This window comes from Myodes glareolus, chromosome 24 (genome assembly GCF_982192425.1).
Source record: "Myodes glareolus chromosome 24, mMyoGla1.1, whole genome shotgun sequence".
Taxonomy (NCBI): Eukaryota; Metazoa; Chordata; class Mammalia; order Rodentia; family Cricetidae; genus Myodes; species Myodes glareolus.
The window spans coordinates 7,461,189-7,481,099 of NC_142049.1; the positions used below are offsets into that span (position 1 = coordinate 7,461,189).

General features: G+C 41.9%; 2 protein-coding genes across 4 annotated transcripts; both read left to right on the forward strand.

Annotated features, from left to right (window-relative positions):
* Positions 1–2,002: 2,002 nt before the first annotated feature.
* On the forward strand, positions 2,003–3,468 carry Ccdc89 (coiled-coil domain containing 89). Its single transcript, XM_048435171.3, has one exon. It carries the CDS (start codon positions 2,091–2,093, stop codon positions 3,273–3,275), a length of 1,185 nt encoding a protein of 394 aa, XP_048291128.1. The 5' UTR covers positions 2,003–2,090; the 3' UTR covers positions 3,276–3,468.
* A 9,513-nt stretch (positions 3,469–12,981) lies between these two features.
* Positions 12,982–18,265, forward strand: Crebzf (CREB/ATF bZIP transcription factor). 3 transcript variants are annotated; one of them, XM_085683026.2, is made up of 4 exons: positions 12,982–14,298; positions 14,513–14,590; positions 15,624–15,692; positions 17,439–18,265. In XM_085683026.2, exons 1-2 carry the CDS (start codon positions 13,226–13,228, stop codon positions 14,526–14,528), a joined length of 1,089 nt encoding a protein of 362 aa, XP_085539152.2. In that variant the 5' UTR covers positions 12,982–13,225; the 3' UTR covers positions 14,529–14,590; positions 15,624–15,692; positions 17,439–18,265. The 3 variants fall into 3 exon arrangements, with proteins under 3 accessions (XP_085539152.2, XP_085539153.2, XP_085539151.2); XM_085683027.2 differs by having other exon boundaries at positions 12,982–14,590; XM_085683025.2 differs by lacking the exon at positions 17,439–18,265 and having other exon boundaries at positions 15,624–16,985.
* The last annotated feature ends 1,646 nt before the right edge of the window (positions 18,266–19,911 follow it).

Below are 19,911 nucleotides of genomic sequence, written 5' to 3' on the forward strand. Positions count from 1 at the left end.
TCACAGAGCTCCATCTGCTTCTGTCTCCCAAGTACTGGGATTAAAGTTGTGTGTCACTACTGCTTGGCCTCTATGGCTAAATTGTGTGGCTAGCTCTGCACTCTGATCTTCAGGCAAGCTTTATTTGTTAAAGCACAAACAAAAAAACACCACATTTTCTCTTTTATCTAAAATTAAAAGGTTATAACTAATATAAAAACTATATACAATAAGTACAATAGCTATATACAATATATACAGTCAATAAATGCATGAACAACGTCTAGTTCATTAGCAACTGATAAATTCATAGAAAATACTCCATATCTTATATCTGGTACTTGGCTTTTTGTTTGGTGCTCTATGGCTTCTGGGGAGGACATTATGTCCTGTGGTGAGGGAGACCATAATCTCAAACTGGAGAGACAACTGCTCTCATTATTTTGGGGAACTTTTTCTTGTTTTTCCTGTTCTTAGGAAATCTATTTTGTAATTTCAACTTGTTATGATTATTATTATTAATTTCAACTTGTTATGTTATTATATAAGGTAATTGACAAATACAGTGTTCACTGTATGCAAAATGAAATATTGTACAGTACCCTTCTGATATGTATAGTATTTATACTTTTATCAGTTAAAAAAGTTTTAAAGTCTGAAATATCCAATTTAGGAAAGTTCATAGTCCTCAGCCTTGCAGTCCGTGTATAGACAAGAAATTTGTGATACGGAAAATAATCTCTAATATCTGAGACAAAGGGGAACAGCTCAACCCCTTTGTCTTATGTTTTGTGCGCAGTGAAAGATGAAGTACTTGAACATCCCTCCAATAGTTACAAGGACACATAGACATCGTTGTATACGTATAGATGAAGTCTAACTCCCCAACACAGTCATAGCACAAAGAGCCAACTATTGCTCTCTCCCCAAGTTTGGCAATACCAAGTTTATTTTGAGCACCAAGTTCTGTACTTTTCTCTTCTTCAGTTATCTTTCTAATGTAAGTATTTCCGGCGCCATAAGAAATTTTCTTAGGACATGGTAAGGATCAATAACTGCTTCTTTTAGGTATTTAATAAATGTTTCAATCTTTTTAATTATTATAGGGCAGACAGCAAAAAAAAATGCACAAAATGTTTTCTTTCAGATTATTATCCCAAGAAAAGGCTCCTGACAAGGGCAATTTCAGGTTCACAGTACAGCTGACTTACTGTCAGTATAGAGTCTCTTAGCTGACTTTCACCAATAACATAAAGATTATTTCTTTCATCAGCCACTTACAAGTCCTGGGTAGTCATAAATGATAAGGAGAAATTTTTTAAATCAATTTTGGTAGATGAAATACTATCTAAATTTTACTTGAATTTGTTGGATCGTTCAAAAGCTTCCCTTTTCAGCGGTTTCTGTTTTTCGAATGGAACTGTTCATTTTTCTTTTAACATGATGTTCTAACAATCCCTATAAGCTTTATATAAAAATGTCAGTGTTATCCGACAAGCTAATTAAAGGCATTCAATTTTTTACCGTTGGCCTTTGTTCAACATATTTATCTCGGTTTCTCCAGGGTACTAGGCACACGTGGAACTATCATTTCTTTTTCTTCTTTGCTGATTTGATCACATCTGTATTGTTCATTGTGTCTCCTTCTGTAAATTTATTTTCCGAATAGATGAAAACGGGAGTGCTGAGTGTCTACGGTATCCGTTCAGACAGTACTAAAGAAACAAAAGAAATTTCCATTAAAACAGCTGAGCTGAGTCTCAGCTTTGGGTTCAGAGTCTCCTTTGTTGCACACCGCAAGTCTGTTTCTACAGACAGCAGTGTCTTTTCAGGACCAAGAGGTCTCTGGGGGCTTGCTTTGTTTACTCTTACCACAAATCAGGCGGGGTCAGGGCCCCCGTGGTGAATGAAAAGCAGACTTTGTGGTTGCTTCTCGGGGCTGCACTGGCAGAACCGTGGCAGGGAGCTGAGGGCTGTGATTGGTTAAAAGCAAAAAAGGGCAGGCGTAGCCCGACCAGATTGGCTCTGGAAGCCCCCTGTTACCTCACTGCATTCTGAAGGTCTGCCCACCAATTACAGGACTCCTTACTGGACAAACCAACTGCTGGAGCATGCCAAGAGTCCATAGCAACGTCTTTTTGAAATCAGAGTGGGGAAAGACTCAGCTCTCAGGCCGAGCGTCTATGCCTCAGGACGGGAAGACGCTTAGGATGGATACCCCACCCCCCGACGAGCCCCTAGGAAAGCAAAACGAAAATCTGCAAAGCCAGGATGAGGAGCTGGGGTTTAAGGAAATGGACGGTCTGAGAGAAGCGTTGGCCAACCTTAGGGGACTGTCCGAGGAAGAGAAGGGTGAGAAAGCAATGCTCCGCTCCCGCATCCAAGAGCAGTCCCAGCTCATCTGCATCCTGAAACGCAGATCCGATGAGGCTCTGGAACGCTGCCAGATCCTGGAACTGCTCAACAATGAGCTGGAGGAGAAGAGGATGCAGGAGTTAGAGAAGATGAAGGTCCAGAGGGAGCACGTCCAAAAGCTGGAGGGTCGCTTTCTAACCCTCGCAGCCAACCACGAGCTGATGATCCGCTTCAAGGACGAGCACAAGAATGAAAACATCAAACTGAAGGAGGAGAACGAGAAGCTGAAGCGGGAGAACAGCAGCCTCTTCAGTAAGGCTCTGAAAGACCAGGAGGCCAAGGTACTGCAGCTTACTGCACACAACAAGGCCTTGGCGGAGGAACTGCAGGCCTTGAAACAGAGATGTGCTCACGATGCCAACCAGGCTCAGGCCCGAGAGAAGGAGCTGCTGGGTCTGCAGAACCAACAGGCCTGTGCCCATGCCGAGGAGAGAGAGCAGCTGCTGAGCCAGCTGCAGAGCCTCAAGCAGCAACACCGGCAAGCCACCGAACAGATGGCGAAGGACCAGGAGGCTCATAGCAGCCTGAGCCAGGAGCTGCAGGCTAGGCTGCAGACTGTCACGCGTGAGAAAGAGGAGCTGCTGCAGCTGTCCATGGAGAGGGGCAAGGTTCTCCAGAACAAACAAGCGGAGATCCGCCAGTTGGAGGAGAAGCTGGAGACAGCAGCCATGGCCAAGAAGCATGCGCTCGAACGCTTCGAGCAGGAGGCGGTGGCCGTTGACAGTAACTTGAGAGTTCGAGAGCTTCAGCGCAAGGTAGACGGGATCCAAAAGGCTTATGACGAGCTCCGTCTCCAATCAGAAGCCTTCAAAAAGCACAGCCTGGATCTTTTAAGCAAGGAGAGAGAACTTAACGCCAAACTCCGCCATCTCTTCCCATAAGGGAGATTCTGCCTCTCGTTGTCTCCAGTTAATATTTCAGATATTGTGCCTTAGCATTATGGCAAAAGCAAAGATAATTCATTTACTATACTTTTAAGTACAAAACCACTTTACTATGACACTGTTGTTGTTACTGTTGTAAAATTATTAATGTTCAGTTCGACCACCTAGAATACATTTAAGATTAACCAGAGTCCCCGCTGTGCCTTTGAAGTTTTCTTAAGATTGTCTGTTTCTTCTACCTCACAACTTAGTCATCTTCAACCTCAGATGTCTTTCTATTGCTTAAGATTTATGATTTCAAGGGTCCCAATATGAATGGGCTATCGTGAAAAAAAGGAAAAAGGAAAACGTAGCCCCATTAACCTTTGCAGAGAGTTAGGCCTACTGTAGCACTGTACCTAAGATCATAAACAGACATTAGCCCGGTTCTCAGTGAAAAGAGTCTGATTTGATCTGATTTTGTATTAGCTTGGCAAACCAAGAGTTTGATCACTCACTGGCTTACCAAAATATAAAATCCAGCTCTGTTACACTCATTCTAATGAACACTGAGATTCAAGTTCGCCGAGTCATTAATTTTAACATTTCCTGCAAGTTTAGCTTACCCCCACTTTCTTGGTTTTTCTCCTGAGCCACAGATAGGATTTAGATGTGCTGTACTGAGACTCTCAATGACTTCTTTCTCTATTCTTCAGTATGCTAAAGGGGAAAGCACCTCAATTTAGGGTAACCAGTCATAGCAGACTGTGTTTGTTTTTCCAGTAACTTATAAATTGTTTTCTGCCAATACATTTCTTGTAATTGAATTTGCATTTCAAAAGTCCAAGCCGAATGTACATATATATGTACATCTATACATACTTAGGAATTTTGTAGGAATACGTTTTGTAGAAATAGTTATTTAACATGGCAGTTAAATATAGACTTCTGTAATGTTCTTAAAGAAGTAAAGTCTTCAAGTTAATTACCAAAATATAATTTATTTCCCATTTCCCCCATTTTTAATCATTTTATATATGAAATTATGAATACCTGTAAGGTAGACTATAGTATAGTAATTTTTCTCATTCATTTGTTGCCAGGAACACCAATAGTTATATAGCAAGTTTTATTTACTAAAAAACTATTACTTACAGGCTTCCTTTTTGCTTGTTTCTCTTTCTTTCTTTCTTTCCAGAGACAGAGAAACTTAGCCCACCCAGGTACCCAGGTTGCCCTTCAATTCCCCATGTAACCAATGTCACCCTGTAAATGAAGAAAGAAGAATGAGAAAGTGTGATTGTTGTGTATCAAAGAATTTTATTTACAGATGTGCTTACACTTTTTGTGTGCAAGTGCTTTGTCTGCATGTGTGTGAGTGCTTTGTCTGCATGTGTGTGTGCGAGTGCTTTGTCTGCATGTGTGTATGTGAGTGCTTGTCTACATGTGTGTGTTTGTGTGTGTGCGAGTGCTTGTCTGGTTGTGTGTATGTGAGTGCTTTGTCTGCATGCTTATGTCTAAGGGGGTTAGAAGGCAGCATCATATTCTCTGCAACTGGAGTCATGAATGGTTGTGAGGCACCATGTGGGTGCTGGGAACTGAACCAGGGTCCTTAGCAAGAACAACCATTTTCCTAATGACTAAGTCCTCTCCCCATCCCTCGGAGTGTCAAACACTTTTCATTCCACCCTGTGACAACTCAAGAGAGGATGTGTGATCCCTATCCTGTGAATGAAACAGTGAGCCTCTTAAGAAGGTGGTTTATTTAAAGCCGTGAGGCTCTGGAGAAGCAGAAGTGAGATCTAAACCGAAGGCTCTTGGCCAGGGTGCCATGGAATTCCCTGACTTGCTTTAATCCTTTATAGTCACTGTCAAGCAATTAATGTTTTAATGAAGAATGGCACACTTCTATTGTTGTGCAGGGCATTGCCAATTAAGTAAACAAGTCTGTTTTCAGATTCTAAAATTCATATGCTTCTTACCAGTATATAAAGTACCTTTGAAACACACAGCACACACACACACACACACACACACACACACACACACACACACACACACACTGGGGGGTGGGTATTTCTTACATACTCATCACTTTGTATATAACTTCTGACCATTCAAGAATGGGCAATCAGAATAGAATGTTCTCCTCTATAAAGTAATAGTTATCATTGGAACATGTAAGTTCCAATTCCAAGTGTGTCATTGGAACAAACCGACAACATGTCAGTTGGCTTATTCTAAGCTATTACTTTGAGAGAGAAAAATTTAAAAGCAAAGCAGCAACAAAACTCCTCTAAAGCAGACCGAACCGTCACACTCACTGCAGTAACCCTAAAATGAACGACAGCGGAGTGGAGACCCTAAAACTAAACGGTGTGTCCGCTGCGTTGCGGAACTAAGCGTGACCTCTGGAAGAAACATTGATGAACCGCCATGTTTTCAGAGCACTGTGGCTGCTTCAGGGAGTGAAAATGAATTCAGGCTAGTTCCTAGTAAGGGACAGGTGGGAAACCTAGATCTCCACAGCTCGGTTCTATTGAAGTTTAAAAAAAAATGCTTTAAAGACTTGACCGGAGCCCTGGCACCCGCGCCTGTGATTCTATCAAGTCCTACCTTTACCAAGACACCTATGGAGTAGCTGCGGCTGGGTCAGGGCACTGACCAGATGAATTTACGTATTATGAACTGTCTTACCCCTCCCCACTTTGAGACTGAGCAGAACTTTGAAACCTTGCCTGTTAGGCCACCAGGAAAGAGGAGTGTAACTTTGACTTCTCTCCCTAAAACCTAGGCTACCCAGCCAGCTGGTGGATCTTCCAGCATCCATTGTCCCAAACTCAGCCCTCTGGAAATACTTCGGCCTAGCGTTTTCAGAGGGCAGGTTGCCATGGATGATTCAGACGAACCAGGCTCCACCACTGTGATGGGAAAGCGGGCAATCTCTGCTGTGCAATGGGGAGAACTAGAAGGAAGGGGCGTGAGTAGTTAACGGGTCACTAGGTATCTGCATTGCTCTATCTACTTAGTTCCCAAGTCCGTGTCAGGTGGGGAGTGGGTGCTTTTTCATTTTTTTCTCTTTTTTTTTTTTAAAAAAAACTTTGTTGTATGTGCCTTGGTGTTTTGCCTGCATGTATGTCTGTGTGAGGGTGTAGAGATCTTGGAGTTACAGACAGGTGTGAGTTGCCATGTGGGTGCTGGGAATTGAACTTGAGTTCTCTGGAAGAACACCGAGTCCCTAACTGCTAAGCCATCTCTCCAGCCCCCAGGGAGTACGTTTTAAAGAAGTTCAATCATGAGTCTTGGAAACATTGCTTAGAATGTGGAACACGGGCTAAGAATAGGCTTTTGCAATTATTTTCCATTTTCCAAAGAACAAATCGATGTTATCATCTAAATGCTAAAAACCTGTCAAGCCTAATGGCCCAGGCTGTACAGGGGAGTTTCAAGAACCTGATGTGCGTGACCCAGGCTGCACAGGTGAGCTCCAGCACCTGGTGAGTGTGGCCTGGGCTGCACAGGTGAGCTCCAATACCTGATGTGCGTGTCAACCAAGCCCTTTCCATTCAGAAAATATATCAAGATAAACATCCCCTTGGAACTTGTCAATCCTGTCATTCACTACACATCTAATTAACTATAATATTCCGCAAGCCCCAACTCCTCAGGTCCACAAGGGGATGCTGGCCTTCGCTAGCTGCCAAGTTGTTCTCATCCATGTTCTGATTCACTCTTACTGTGTACTCATCTATAATAATTTTTCCTTTCATGTTAAAGGTTTGCTACAGTTTGTGTTGTAAATGTCCACATGCTAAAGGCTTGGTCCCAGAGGGAGCATTATTGGGAAGTGTTAAGACTGGGGCTTAATGGAAGGTCTTTAGGTCACTTGCTGCCGAAGAGGACTGAGAGACTCGGATTCTTTCTTCTTTCTTTGCTCTCTGACCATGAAGTGGGCGGTCTTGTTCTACTCTCTGCTCCCTGCCATAACCCAAAGCAAGGGGGTTAATTAATCATGGGCTAAAATTGCAGAACAATAAGCCAAAGCAAACTTCTCCCACTTGTCAACTGTCAGTATTTGTTATAGTTATGGAACTATATGTTATATATTTATTATATCATTCTAATAGCGGAAGATTAAAAATGGCTCGCAGCATTGAAGAACACCCAGTCAATGTTTCCCTTTGTAATTCTGCACAACCATGGAGCAATAGTGCATTATCTCTTACACAATAGTATCTTCAGGATGTATGTAAAAAGGTGAAACAATATAATATGTGCTATTTCTCAGGTCCTGGGCAGAAGAGGAGAGGAGGCTATGAGTAAAATTTATGTCTAGAAGTACAAATGAATGTTGAAAAATGCTAGGGAAAGGATTTGTTAGTGGTATCATGGGGCGTAGGGAATGAAGTTGTCAGAAAGAAGATTTGGAATGACACTTCTCAACATGGACAATTTTTTTTTACATCATTTGATTTTTGAACCGTACATCATCGTACTTATTTGAAAGACAGCAACATTCAAAACAAAATGAAAGACTCTTCCACGTGTCTGCTTAATTTCTAGTAGGCTTCGTTTCTGTGTAAATTATTTAAAGCCTGCAGACTTCTCTTTCTCCAACTAGGCAGGCAAGATCTATTTTGGAGCATGCTAAGCATGGCCTGACAGATCTGGGTCAGGTCATTCAGCTGGAAGCGGCTGCGCTCACACATGTCCAGTGGCATATGGAAAGTCCCAGAGTCATTCTGCACACCAAAGACTGCCTTCTAACAGCTAGCATTTTTCTCTCAAACTTAATGATTGGAGTAGTATTACCTTTTCTTATGGATTTCCAGATTTTCTTAGATCTTAGATTTATATGTTTTGTTTTTCTAGGTATGTATTCATAATAATGTATTTAATTATTATTAAACTATTTTCATATATGTATATAGTGTTCTTCGAGCATATTTCCCATCTCCCCAGCTCTACTTCTGTTGGCCCCTTTTGTTCTCCTAGACAGTTTCACTTTATGTCACATGTATGTATGTATGTAAGTTATTTATGTCTATGATTTTGTTTGTCTATATAAAACCTAGAAATGACAAATGAGAGAAAACACCACAGACCAGCTTCCCCACTCCCACGGTGAGGGGCGGGGCCATTTGTCCTGAGTAGTGGGGGGCAGCTCTTCTGAGTAAAAGGGGTGGGTAGAGCGAGCTCTTCTGCTGACCTTACCGGGTAGGGGCAGGGCCAGATCTCCCAGGGCCAGCATAGGGTTGTGGCAGCTCAGCATGACCCTAGGATTTTAACACTCATGGTTCCCATGGTCCCCTGCGGTATCTTGGTCCACAGACATCAGCACAGATCCCAGCTGTAACGGGACCAAAGACCCAGACATGGCCCTTGGCAGCAGCCGGGGGCCCAGATGTCACCATAGCTGTGACACCCAGATCAATATGTTCCCTGTGGAAGCATGGCCCTAGGACACTGATATGGTCTCAGGTGGCTGACCAAACCCCAGGCATCTGCACAGACCTTGGAGATAACAAGAACCGCGAACATCAAATCAGACCCTAGCTACTGTTGGACCAAGGACCCAGGACATGGCCCCTTGCAGCAACCTGAGTGGATGACACCACGATCCGTGCTGGCAGCTCAGGTTTCTCAGGTCGGCATGGCCCTCAGTTACCAACATGGCTCAGGTCTGAGACCCTGAGCATCTGCTTGGTCTTCGGTGGTAACTGAAGTCCAGACTCAGACCTCAGTCTTTTGGATACCAGCACGGCCACATGTGGTGGCCCAGACCTCAGGACTTCCGTGTGGCCTTTAGTGGGAACACTGGCCACTGGGGTCAATGAAGATCATTCCTGGAGTTGGACCACAGCAGCAGTCCAGGCCCAGATGTCACCCTGGCCCTGGCGGGCAAGCAGACCACCCACATTAGCCTGTTCCTCACCACCTTAGTTTCTTCAGCTCTGCCTCTTTCCACAGCACATAAACCAGCCTCCTTCTTCTTTTCTGTTTCTCCACCAAATATTTGCTCATCATAATGGTGTTTGCCTTGCAGCACTGGGTAGGCCCGTGGCTGTGTTTCACCCACCTGGGCCTGAATATACTTTTTTTTTTTTAAAAAAAAAGATTTATTTCTTTATTTATTATTTCTTTATTTATTATGTATACAACATTCCTTCCATGTGTGTCTGTAGACCAGAAGAGGGCACCAGATCTCATACAGATGGTTGTGACCCACCATGTGGTTGCTGGGAATTGAACTCAGGACCTCTGGAAGAGCAGCCAGTGCTCTTAACCTCTGAGCCATCTCTCCAGCCCCTGAATGAATGTTCTTAATGGAACATATTCTAATGGAAATGGGGCTGCAAAGAAACCTTCGTAGATTGTATTCATTAATACTAATTGCTAATTGTAATGTCATTGTACTAAAACCATTATATGAATTTAGTTAGAGCAAAGTTATGTTAATGTTACTAACGAACAAAATTTCCAGTGTTTGAATGCAAATATTAAAGAGGTTAAGTAAAAATATTTTAGTCTTACATTCAAATAGGTGATATTCTAAATTCATGATAACTTTCTCTTACCAATACTTATTTCTTAGCTTGGTCAATTGAATGGCTGAAAGCAAAGTCAACCCAGTGCTATGAACATCCCTAAGGCCAATTTTGTAACTCCTAAAAACTGTTTCTACCTAATGCCTCTTCTTGGAGGAGAGGCTGACTCTGTATCTGGACTAGAAAGAGAACATATAGCTATAGTAAAAAAGCAAACATGAACGCCATTATGTCAAAATTTGAAGATCTTAGTTGGAGGGGATTTAAATAACCAAAGAGAAATCTGAGTATCAAAGTGATAATATTGAGTGGACAGACAGAAGGACCAAGGGAACCGAATAGAAGACCCAGATATTAATCCACACACTTTCGAACACCTGATTTTTGACAAAGAAGCAAAAAAATACCAACTGGAAAAAAGAAAGCTCATTTAACAAATGGTGCTGGCATAACTGGATATCAACATGTAGAAGAATGAAAATAGACCCATATCTATCACCATGCACAGAACTCAAGTTCAGATGGATCAAAGACCTCATCATAAAGCCAGCCACACTGAACCTCATAGAAGAGAAAGTGGCAAGTACACTTGAACGCACTGGCACAGGGAACCACTTCCTAAATATGACCCCAGCAGCACAGACACTGAGAGAAACAATAAACCTCCTGAAACTGAGAAGCTTCTGTAAAGCAAAGGACATGGTCAACCAGACAAAATGACAGCCTACAGAATGGGAAAAGATCTTCACCAACCCCACATCAGACAGAGGACTGATCTCCAAAATATACAAAGAATTCAAGAAATTGGTCATCAAAGGGGGTGAAATGACGGGATGCCTATGCTTTATTCATACATATCTCAACAAAATAAGAGAGGAGGTGAAGCAAGTGAAGCAATAGATTGTTAAATATGGAGGAACGAGGGGTCCAGAGGGAGCTACACATTATCCTCTTCACCCTGTGCCTAGCTTACACTTTTCAGCATATAAAAAATTGTAAAGTCCTGAAGTTTTTCTTCTTTCTTTTTTCTATTTTCTTTCTTGTTTGTTTTTTTGAGAGAGGGTCTCACTACGTAGCTTGCCTGTCTTAGAACTTACTATGTAGAGCATGCTGGCTGTGAACTCAGATCTGTCTGCCTGTGTCTCCCAAATTTGCAAGGCAGGAGACTTCCTTTGTTTTTTTTCAGGTCAGATACAAACCAGTCCTTCGGTATTGTTTATCACTAATGTCTCTTTTTTCTCAGGGCATACTTGAGGTCCTCTATTGGTATGTAAGTTAAGCTTGGATATGGATTTATTCTAGTCACCATGTGCATTATGAACTGAGTTTTCCAGAAAGAAAAAACACATCTCTATATTAAAGATTTCACATTTGAAATACTGATCACAACTTGATTGTGCAGTGTTGTGGTGTTGAAACTCCAGAACGAAATTATCTTGGGCTAATTTGACTAGGCTTACCATTCATTGACCACCTCTATGCCTGGCCTTATATCCTTTCAAGTATCATGTAAAAGTGTTTGGAAAGTATTGATTTAATAGACCAGTAGCTTCCCTCTCCCCACTCCAAAGCTAGGAATTTTATCAAATATCTCTGAGAACAGTAACAGAGATTTCCTCACTTTGCTGTAATCTGCCTACCTGAAATTTCCACCAACATATTTGAAAAATGTCTTGCTTTGTGTCTTTCTGTTTGTCTGGAACTATTTCCAAATTGAAATATGTCATTCAGGCCATCCCGAATCTCATGTTCCTGGACCAAAGTCTATTCAGCACAACAATAAACTGTCTCTTCCTACTCCCTTTGAGTGGCAGGTAGTTTGCCTTGACATGTTCACACGTTGCAAGTGAACAAGTGGAGTGTGTTTAAAGGAGCCAAGAGGCAGAACCGACCTGACAGATGGACAGACAGGAAAAGGAACGGCACATGATGATAAAGATGGCCAACTTTGGGCTTCTTCCTCACCGCTCTTGCCTGTTACAAAGGCCTGGCATGCTTTTTCTCAGGCCAGCAGCTTGCCCTTCCAAGCTTTCCAGCTGACTGGTCAAAGCTGGTCTGCAACATGTTTGCCTGAAGCTGTAGGCCTGTCAGCTCCTCTTTCTTTCCATAAATTGACCAATCCAAAATGGGAGGATTGGGGACAGATCCTAGGCCACGAAGAATACCTAGGCCACGAAGAATACCTGTGTGTGTGCTTCTTTGTTTGTAATAAAATTTACCCGCTGCTGCCTGCTATGTTTCCGTTTTTCCCGCTTTTAATTCTTTAATTAGCAGAGTCAAGCCTGACCGAGACACCCCTACAACGTTACCCCCCCCCCCCCCCCCCCCCGTGTGTGTGTCGTCTTCTCGAATACAAACTTCTCTTTGGCAAACATGAGCTATGAGCTATGGTATGGTGTTTCATTATACTGTAGGACATTTGTAAACACTTCCAAGTCCCACATCCCTTAGGAAACTAGAGAAATAGCACAGACAAGTCAGAACCACAGATTGGGAATGTGGTGTTTTTTTTTCAAGACAGCTGACTTTGTCTTCTCAAAAAGCCAGTATTTTAAAAAGCAGAAGAAATTGCTAGTTTGGCAAATACAAAAGAAAACAAAACCAAAAAACATGGACAAAACAAATAGCAAAACAACAGACCAATAAACAAACAAGCCACCCAATCTTAGCAAACCAGCTAACGCTGTAAGTGGCAAAAAACAAATAATGTTGATAAAGATGATAACAATAATAATAATAGCTTTGGTTGTAGTATGAAAGATTATCTGACACTAAGGACTTCTGAATGTCGCCCAGAGAGCTATACGTGAGTACATGAGTAAATTATTCTGAGGTTGGTAACACTATTTAGGAAGGATAGTCTTTTGTTTCAGTCGTGGCTATTTCCTTACGTGTTGTTTTGCTTGCAATTTTGGGAGAAACAGCAAAAATAAAGTGTTCTCAAATCGATATTTTTTATATAGGTATGTCAAATATGTCTAGAGGTCAAGTGTTGGGTTGTGGAGTTTGGTACTGGGTAGTACTGATGGATTAGGGAGTGTGTGTAAATGCGGACCCCATTGTTTTTCCCTCTGTTACTATGACATCACCACGGAGCTCGAAATCCCGCCCCTCGAAAGCACTCTCATTCTCGCGAGACCACGGCTGGCGGCGCGCGCTGCGATGGGCGGGGCAGGGAGCGAGGGTAACTTCCGGCCAGGCCGCTGTCTGGGTGGCGCGGCCGGGTCCCCTCGGGTGTCGCCACTCTTCGCTTCCACGGCCGTCCCCCCGCCCTGCGCGGGGGGTTGGGCGGCCGCGGGAAGCGACTCGGACCTTCCCGGTGCCTGCGGTTCGTTCCGCGCCGTGGCTGTGCGCACGGCGGCGCGGGGGGGCCCCGGGGTCGGCGGGGCTGCGGCCTAGCCGGGCCTGCCGCCCGGCCCCATGAGGCACAGCCTGACCAAGCTGCTGGCAGCCTCGGGCCACGACTCGTCGAGTGTCCGCGCCGGCCGGCAGGACCGGAGCGCGGCGGCCGCGGGGTCGGAGACTTCGACGGGGTCGGGATCGCCTGAGCGTCGGCCGCCGCCGCCGGGCGACGGGGGCGAGTCGGAGGCGGCCCGGAGGGGGAGCCGCGGCAGCGTGGCCGTGCGCGCGCCCGCGCCCTCGCCCCCGCCAGGGAAGATGGAGGAGGACGAGGAGGACGCGATCGCCATGGTCCCCAAGGAAGAGCCGGAGGACATGGACTTTCTCTCCGGGCTGGAACTGGCCGATCTGCTGGACCCTCGGCAACCGGACTGGCACCTGGAGCCCGGGCTCAGCTCGCCCGGGCCCCTGTCCTCGTCCGGCGGAGGCTCGGAGAGCGGCGGCCTCTTGCGGGGGGACGACGACGACGAGAGCGCGGCCGCGGAGATGCAGCGCTTTTCTGACTTGCTGCAGAGGCTGCTGAACGGCATCGGAGGCTGCAGTGGCGGCGGCGGCGCCGGTGGCGAGCGCGGTAGCGCCGAAAAGAGGCGGAGAAAGTCCCCGGGAGGAGGAGGCGGCGGCGGCGGCACCAACGACAACAGCCAAGCGGCGGCCAAGAGTCCCCGGAAGGCAGCGGCGGCCGCGGCCCGTCTCAATCGACTCAAGAAGAAGGAGTACGTGATGGGGCTGGAGAGTCGAGTCCGGGGACTGGCTGCCGAGAACCAGGAGCTGCGGGCCGAGAACAGGGAGCTGGGCAGACGCGTGCAAGCACTGCAGGAGGAGAGTCGCTACCTACGGGCAGTCCTCGCCAACGAGACGGGACTGGCTCGCCTGCTGAGCCGGCTGAGCGGCGTGGGACTGCGCCTGACCACCTCGCTCTTCAGGGACTCGCCCGCCGGTGACCATGACTACGCCCTGCCGGTGGGGAAGCAGCCGCCGGAGCTGCCAGAAGAGGACGACGCGGCGGGAGGAGTGTGTCTCCATGTGGACAAGGATAAGGTGTCGGTGGAGTTCTGCTCGGCGTGCGCTCGGAAGGCGTCGTCTTCTCTTAAAATGTAGGGTCAAGTAGTCTGCTCTTTATCCGCGGTTACCCCCTTCTGCTCCCTTACACCATGTCAAACACCTTAGTGGGACATCTTCACCGGACACATTTCAGAGGCGGAAAAAAAAAGTAATATTAAATCTTTTAAGTGTTTAGCTAAAACGCATGAATGTGACACTGTAACCAACTCCTAATGATAACCTGTGACTATTAAATCTCTCTGACAGTTTCTTTTTTAGGTGATTTCCTTCCTGCCAGGCTCCGTTGTAGGGGTTACAGAACAGTCGTTCCCGCCTCCCAACCTGGTAAGGATCCATCTCTTCACGTAACGCTCATGCTCTGCTGCTTAGTCTGCTTTAATGGGCAACATCTCAATTTGTGTGTGTGTGTGTGTGGTATATTTTTCGTTTGTTTCTTTTTTTATTGAAAGGTGGGAGGGGAATTTTCATTTGGGCCCTGTCCACCCTGGAAACAGACTTGTGCTGGTCAACGATGTACTTAAAGTTGCTTCTGGTTGAAATAGCTGTTAAATGTGTCCCCTTGTTCAGAGTTGCGTGTCCCTAGCTCATCTGTCCCCAGTGTGGACATGGCCTTGGAGGACATCGGTTCCAACTGTACACTGAAACCTGCTAATAGAGATACAGTTTGGAGACAGTGAAACAGGTGAAGTGAATGGAACTTCCGAGTTGTACCCGGTGCAAATTGGAATTCCAATTGTAGAGCAACTTCAGAGGTTGACATAAGTATTTGAGGCATGCACAAATGTGGTATTTTTCTGGAGATGACAAATCTCTTAAAATACTTAAGAATGCCTTCTAGTTTACAGTAGAAAATACAGAAATACAATCTATATAAGATTCTAATATTTCATCTCTTAAGTTGGAAATTAACATACCCTTCAGATTTCTGGAAGAATGATTAATGAAATGTCTGAGGACCAGCACAGTAATTATCTATCACTGAGTATGAAGAACTTGTTGGAAGCATTTATTTTTGTTGTATTAAAATTTAGGCTAAATTTGTATATGACTAGATATTGAAGGTTATGAAATGTGAATGAAAACATGTAAAGTGAGGCTTCACAAAGAATCTTATTTTCCATATTTCTAAAACTTTTCACATTTTAAAATTAAATAGTTCTGGCCACTTAATGATATGATTGATACTGTTTTTTCCAAGATGGAAAGTATTCTTCCCTTGAAATACTGTTTATTGTCCACTTGTCTAAATCTGTGTTATCATGTCCTAACGTGCAAGAGACATTAAATTCTTTGTGAAACATCACTGTTTGATAAAGGATATACGTATTTAGCATCCTTGTTTTTCTTTGTGCTAAAGTGGATACAGCTGTTGGGGCAGAAGAGACGGGACCAGCTGCTGGCCACATTTCCTGCTTTATTTTAAAAGGTAGTATAAGAAATAAGGAAGAAGAGGTAATATCAGGGCTTCTGCTGTCTTTTATTTTTAAAATGTTCATAATTAAGTATTTTCCAGCAGTCCAAAGATGTAAGTTATCTTACACGTAAGATGTTTTCTTTTGTTATTTGTTTATGGAAATGGAATCTTGTTCATGCACAACTAACTGTAACTGTTTTATTGCTAGATAATATGATTTGAGACTTAAATTAGTCTCTGGTTTTCAGTATATCACATTTTGTAAAGTTATCCACTGCACTTGAGCATGAATGGGTAGTAGCCAATCTCTCACAACTTGGAGTGATGGACCTGCTTCTTCAAGGGCAGGAACAAGCCCCCACAATGCAGCTGCATGGATTTTAGTGCCTACTGAATTATATATATATACATAGAGATAAACCAAAAGTAGTTGGAAAATTATTTGAAATGACTAATTTGTGCTCCTTCTGAAATATGTTAAATGTAGCTTTTGAAACAGAAGCCTTGAATTGAAATTTAATACTTGAACATTTTTGTATATATTTCTTTGTATATAATTTTGTGCAGTACCAATGACAAAAATATGGTGTCATAATAAAATCAGGTTTGTTGATCTTTCAGTTATGGGCTCAAAGAATTTATTCATCTTTAGCATGACATTGGGAAGTAGTGGATGAAAATAGGGAAAATGAATCTTGGTAATACAGACTGTGATCTTAGTCAAAAGGTTCTGGAAGCAGTAAGCTTGTTTTCCCAAGAATTACAACATTTCTGTGGACTGTTTTCCTAACATCTGCTTTTCCTGCATTCAAGGTGTGGGTTTGAGAGATAACTTTCTGAATTGGGATGTTTTGAAATTCCAGTACAGAATGTAGAATGTCATTTTATAAATGGCAGTTTGGGGAATTAGAGCTCTTGACAGTGGCAAGATTAGAATGCCTGATTTTAAAGCTGCTTTGTTAGGGTCCACATGTTTTAGTAAATGTCTTCTCTAGTTCCATTTCATTGTTCTTTCCTAGTTTGGGCAACAATGTTTTTTGTCATTTTTTTGTTTTTTTGTTTTGTTTTGTTTTTTTGTTTTGTTTTTACATCAACTCATGGTCTTGTTTTTACTTGGTAACTGCATGTATTTAGGACCGATCAGGGGCTTTAAATAAATTTTATCATATTTATGTGTAAGCACATTTTTCTGTAAATGTTTGGGCTTCTCAATTTACAACAGTTGTTTAATTCCATTGTGTAGTAACAGTATCTTAAAGTGTCCTGTTCACTACTTGTTAATTAAAAATTATGATTAATATAAAACTGTTGTCTTACTATTTTTAGAAATTGTGTTGTGAATAGTTAGTATTTTGATAGAGAGTTCTGGAATATAAAATAGATTAAAATTTTCAGGTTCCATTGTATTTAATGTGAGGGTTGAGAACAAATTAGTATTTGGGGAACTATTTCGAGTTTGATTTCTGATTTGTACCTGTGTGGTAAAAATGATAGAAGACCTAAAGATCATAGCTTTTTAATCCCTGTCTTCCTCTGGAGGTCAGTAGTCATACATGAATTAACTAACACATATTGGCATAGTATTTCTATAATGGTAACTTAAGTTTTATCCTTTTTTAACCAGGCTTAACTAAAAAATACATGTTTGTTAAAAATGTAGTCACACCTCTGATATATCCAACAAAGTATTCAAAATATTTTAAATATCTGTGCGTTTTATACTCGCTAAATTAATCTCTTTCTCTTCTCTTTAAACAGCTTAGCAGTATCTGCAAAAACGAATCTTTTCCTACAACCTGTTAACTGACTGGACTGATGGTAACAGTAATTGTGGGAGCCATGTCGGTCAAAAATTTGGCATCTGCTGCAAAACATGAATGCCATTTCCAAGTTACCAAATTACTTCTATACTGATTACACTTTCCAGAAACGGAGATATGAAAAGATTCTCTGGAATGCTTGAAAGACTTAATAGAAATCCATGAGACTAAGTTAATTTTGGAACAAAAATACATCTTTTTGTCCTTTCATGGCAGTAACACTAAATTTATTGCATACTTTTTCAAAAAAAATTGTAACCATTGGAGAAGAGAATTACAGTGTTTTATCAAGAAACATTAGATTTTTACACAGTCAAGAACACATTCTGTGGAATTAGATTTAGTGGGTTAGAGTGACATAAATAGGCCAGCAGTGGTCACAGAACTTACCATGAGTTTGTATTTCTGGAATGTGAAAAACTGCTTTGGAAGACAGACACCTTGCTGAGTAGAATAAAGTCCTCAACTTAAAGGGTAGTGTTTTAAAATAGATGCTTTGATTGTATATTTTTTTAAAGTGACTATGATAATGTGTGGGTGGTATTGCCATTTAGGGTAACATGAGCTTGTGTGCAATCCCAGGTTTGGCATTTTGGACATTGAGTACTTGATCCTGTTTGAATGTGTTGAGGTTTCTGATGAATGACATAGTTTCTACTGTTCTGTTAAAATTTCTGTAGTGTTTGTTCTGTAAGAAGGATCTTCATATTTTGGATGATAATGGCTTATTTCATATTACAAGTAAAAAAACCATTCAGAACCCAATCATATTTTCATTATTGTTGAATTATGCTAATATATTTTCATCTGTTTTAGACTAAGTCATTTTATTTTTGGCTCACGTGGGAAATAATGCAGATAGAAGAGGAAGTTGATGGGAAGTAGTGTTATTACACTATAACCATGATATTTAAGATCCATTCAGGTCCTCTCCTTGTGTGTGTTCAGTGTCTGTAAAGCCAAAAAGTAAAGGAAATTCCTACAGGCTTCTATTAAAGAAGCTGATGCTCCTATAGCCGGAGGGTTAGGTACTGTTACTTTGGTGCCAAGACGCAGAGTGAATAATTCACTAGAAATGCGTATCTTAAGAATACAAAGTTATGTGGTTGAGGGATTTTGAGGGTAGAGATCAAGTGCTCACAGATGCAGTCAGTTTTTTCAAATAAATGATTCTTCAAAGTTGAATAAGTAATATTCGTGTTTCCCCCCTCTTTGTATATGTTATAAGACCTACCTTTATATTTTTTAATGTGTTCCTGGGTTCTTCCCAACCCCATCTATATATTAGAAATTTAAAAGGCCTTCCATTATGACCACTACAGAACTTTTCTTATATTTGAATTTACATATCATTATGTGTGGGTTCAGTATTTAACCAGTTATCCTATTTTACAATACTCCATATAATTTCTGTTGATTTAAACTTTCTGAAAATATTTTATGTTAACTAATTTATAGATCTAGTCACATTATGTTTGGAGCATTGTATAATTTTGTCAGTGTAAAAAAATAATTTTATTATAGCTTAAATGTGTTTACAAATTTTTATTATCCTGTTGGGGTCAAATTTCTAGACCCTTCTGGCTCTTAACTGAGTTTGGATTTTAATATGTGTATACAAACACATATGTAGACACATACATAATATTTCACATATAATAAATAAGAATATTCTTTAAAACCATGTACCTGGACAGAGAAGATTGAAAAATTCTAAATATTTTTAGTGGCTTGTTAACTTTAATTGGACTGAAATCTTAATCATTTTTCTCTGAGGTCTGAGCTAGGAAGGGCTCAATTCCCCTAGGTTTAATGTTCCTCACAGTTCTATCTCTGCCTTCTGAACAGGGTTTTTGTAGATTTGTAGCAGTAGATTAAGCATTTACTGCTTAGTTGCCCATTTCTACTAGTTTAAAGAGGATTTGACTATGTAGCAGAGGGAAGAGTTCAGGATCCTTCTGTGATAGAAACAGCTAACCATATGTATAGTTAGTGTGTTAGGAGTTCAGTCCTGGGACCATTTCAAGCACAGTAAACAGTTTGTACTTACTAAGTAACATGGTTTCATCACTGAATTTTGAGTTATTTTAGTTGATTATACCATCTGTATACCTAAGGAATCTAAATTAGCAGTTAAATTTAAGGGTTGTGTTTTTACTTTGATCAATTGAATTACTCATTAAAAGAATGTAGGTGGACAGTTTTGTATCACAAAGCTTTTACCTTTGCTAATATTTCTTGTAAAAATAGGCAATTGTGTACAAAATACATTTTGTCTTTGCAGTTCTAAAAGTTAAGCATATGAAATCATATGACTAACCCAAGGGAAGATAACAGTAAACTTTTTTCCTTCCCTCATAATTATACTTAAAAAAAATAGAATAAAGACTATTTCATGTACTCTTTGAAGG

Excerpts from the sequence above, each read along its gene's own strand:
- Ccdc89 (XM_048435171.3), top strand. The coding sequence starts at position 2,091 with ATGCCAAGAGTCCATAGCAACGTCTTTTTGAAATCAGAGTGGGGAAAG.
- Crebzf (XM_085683026.2), top strand. The coding sequence starts at position 13,226 with ATGAGGCACAGCCTGACCAAGCTGCTGGCAGCCTCGGGCCACGACTCG.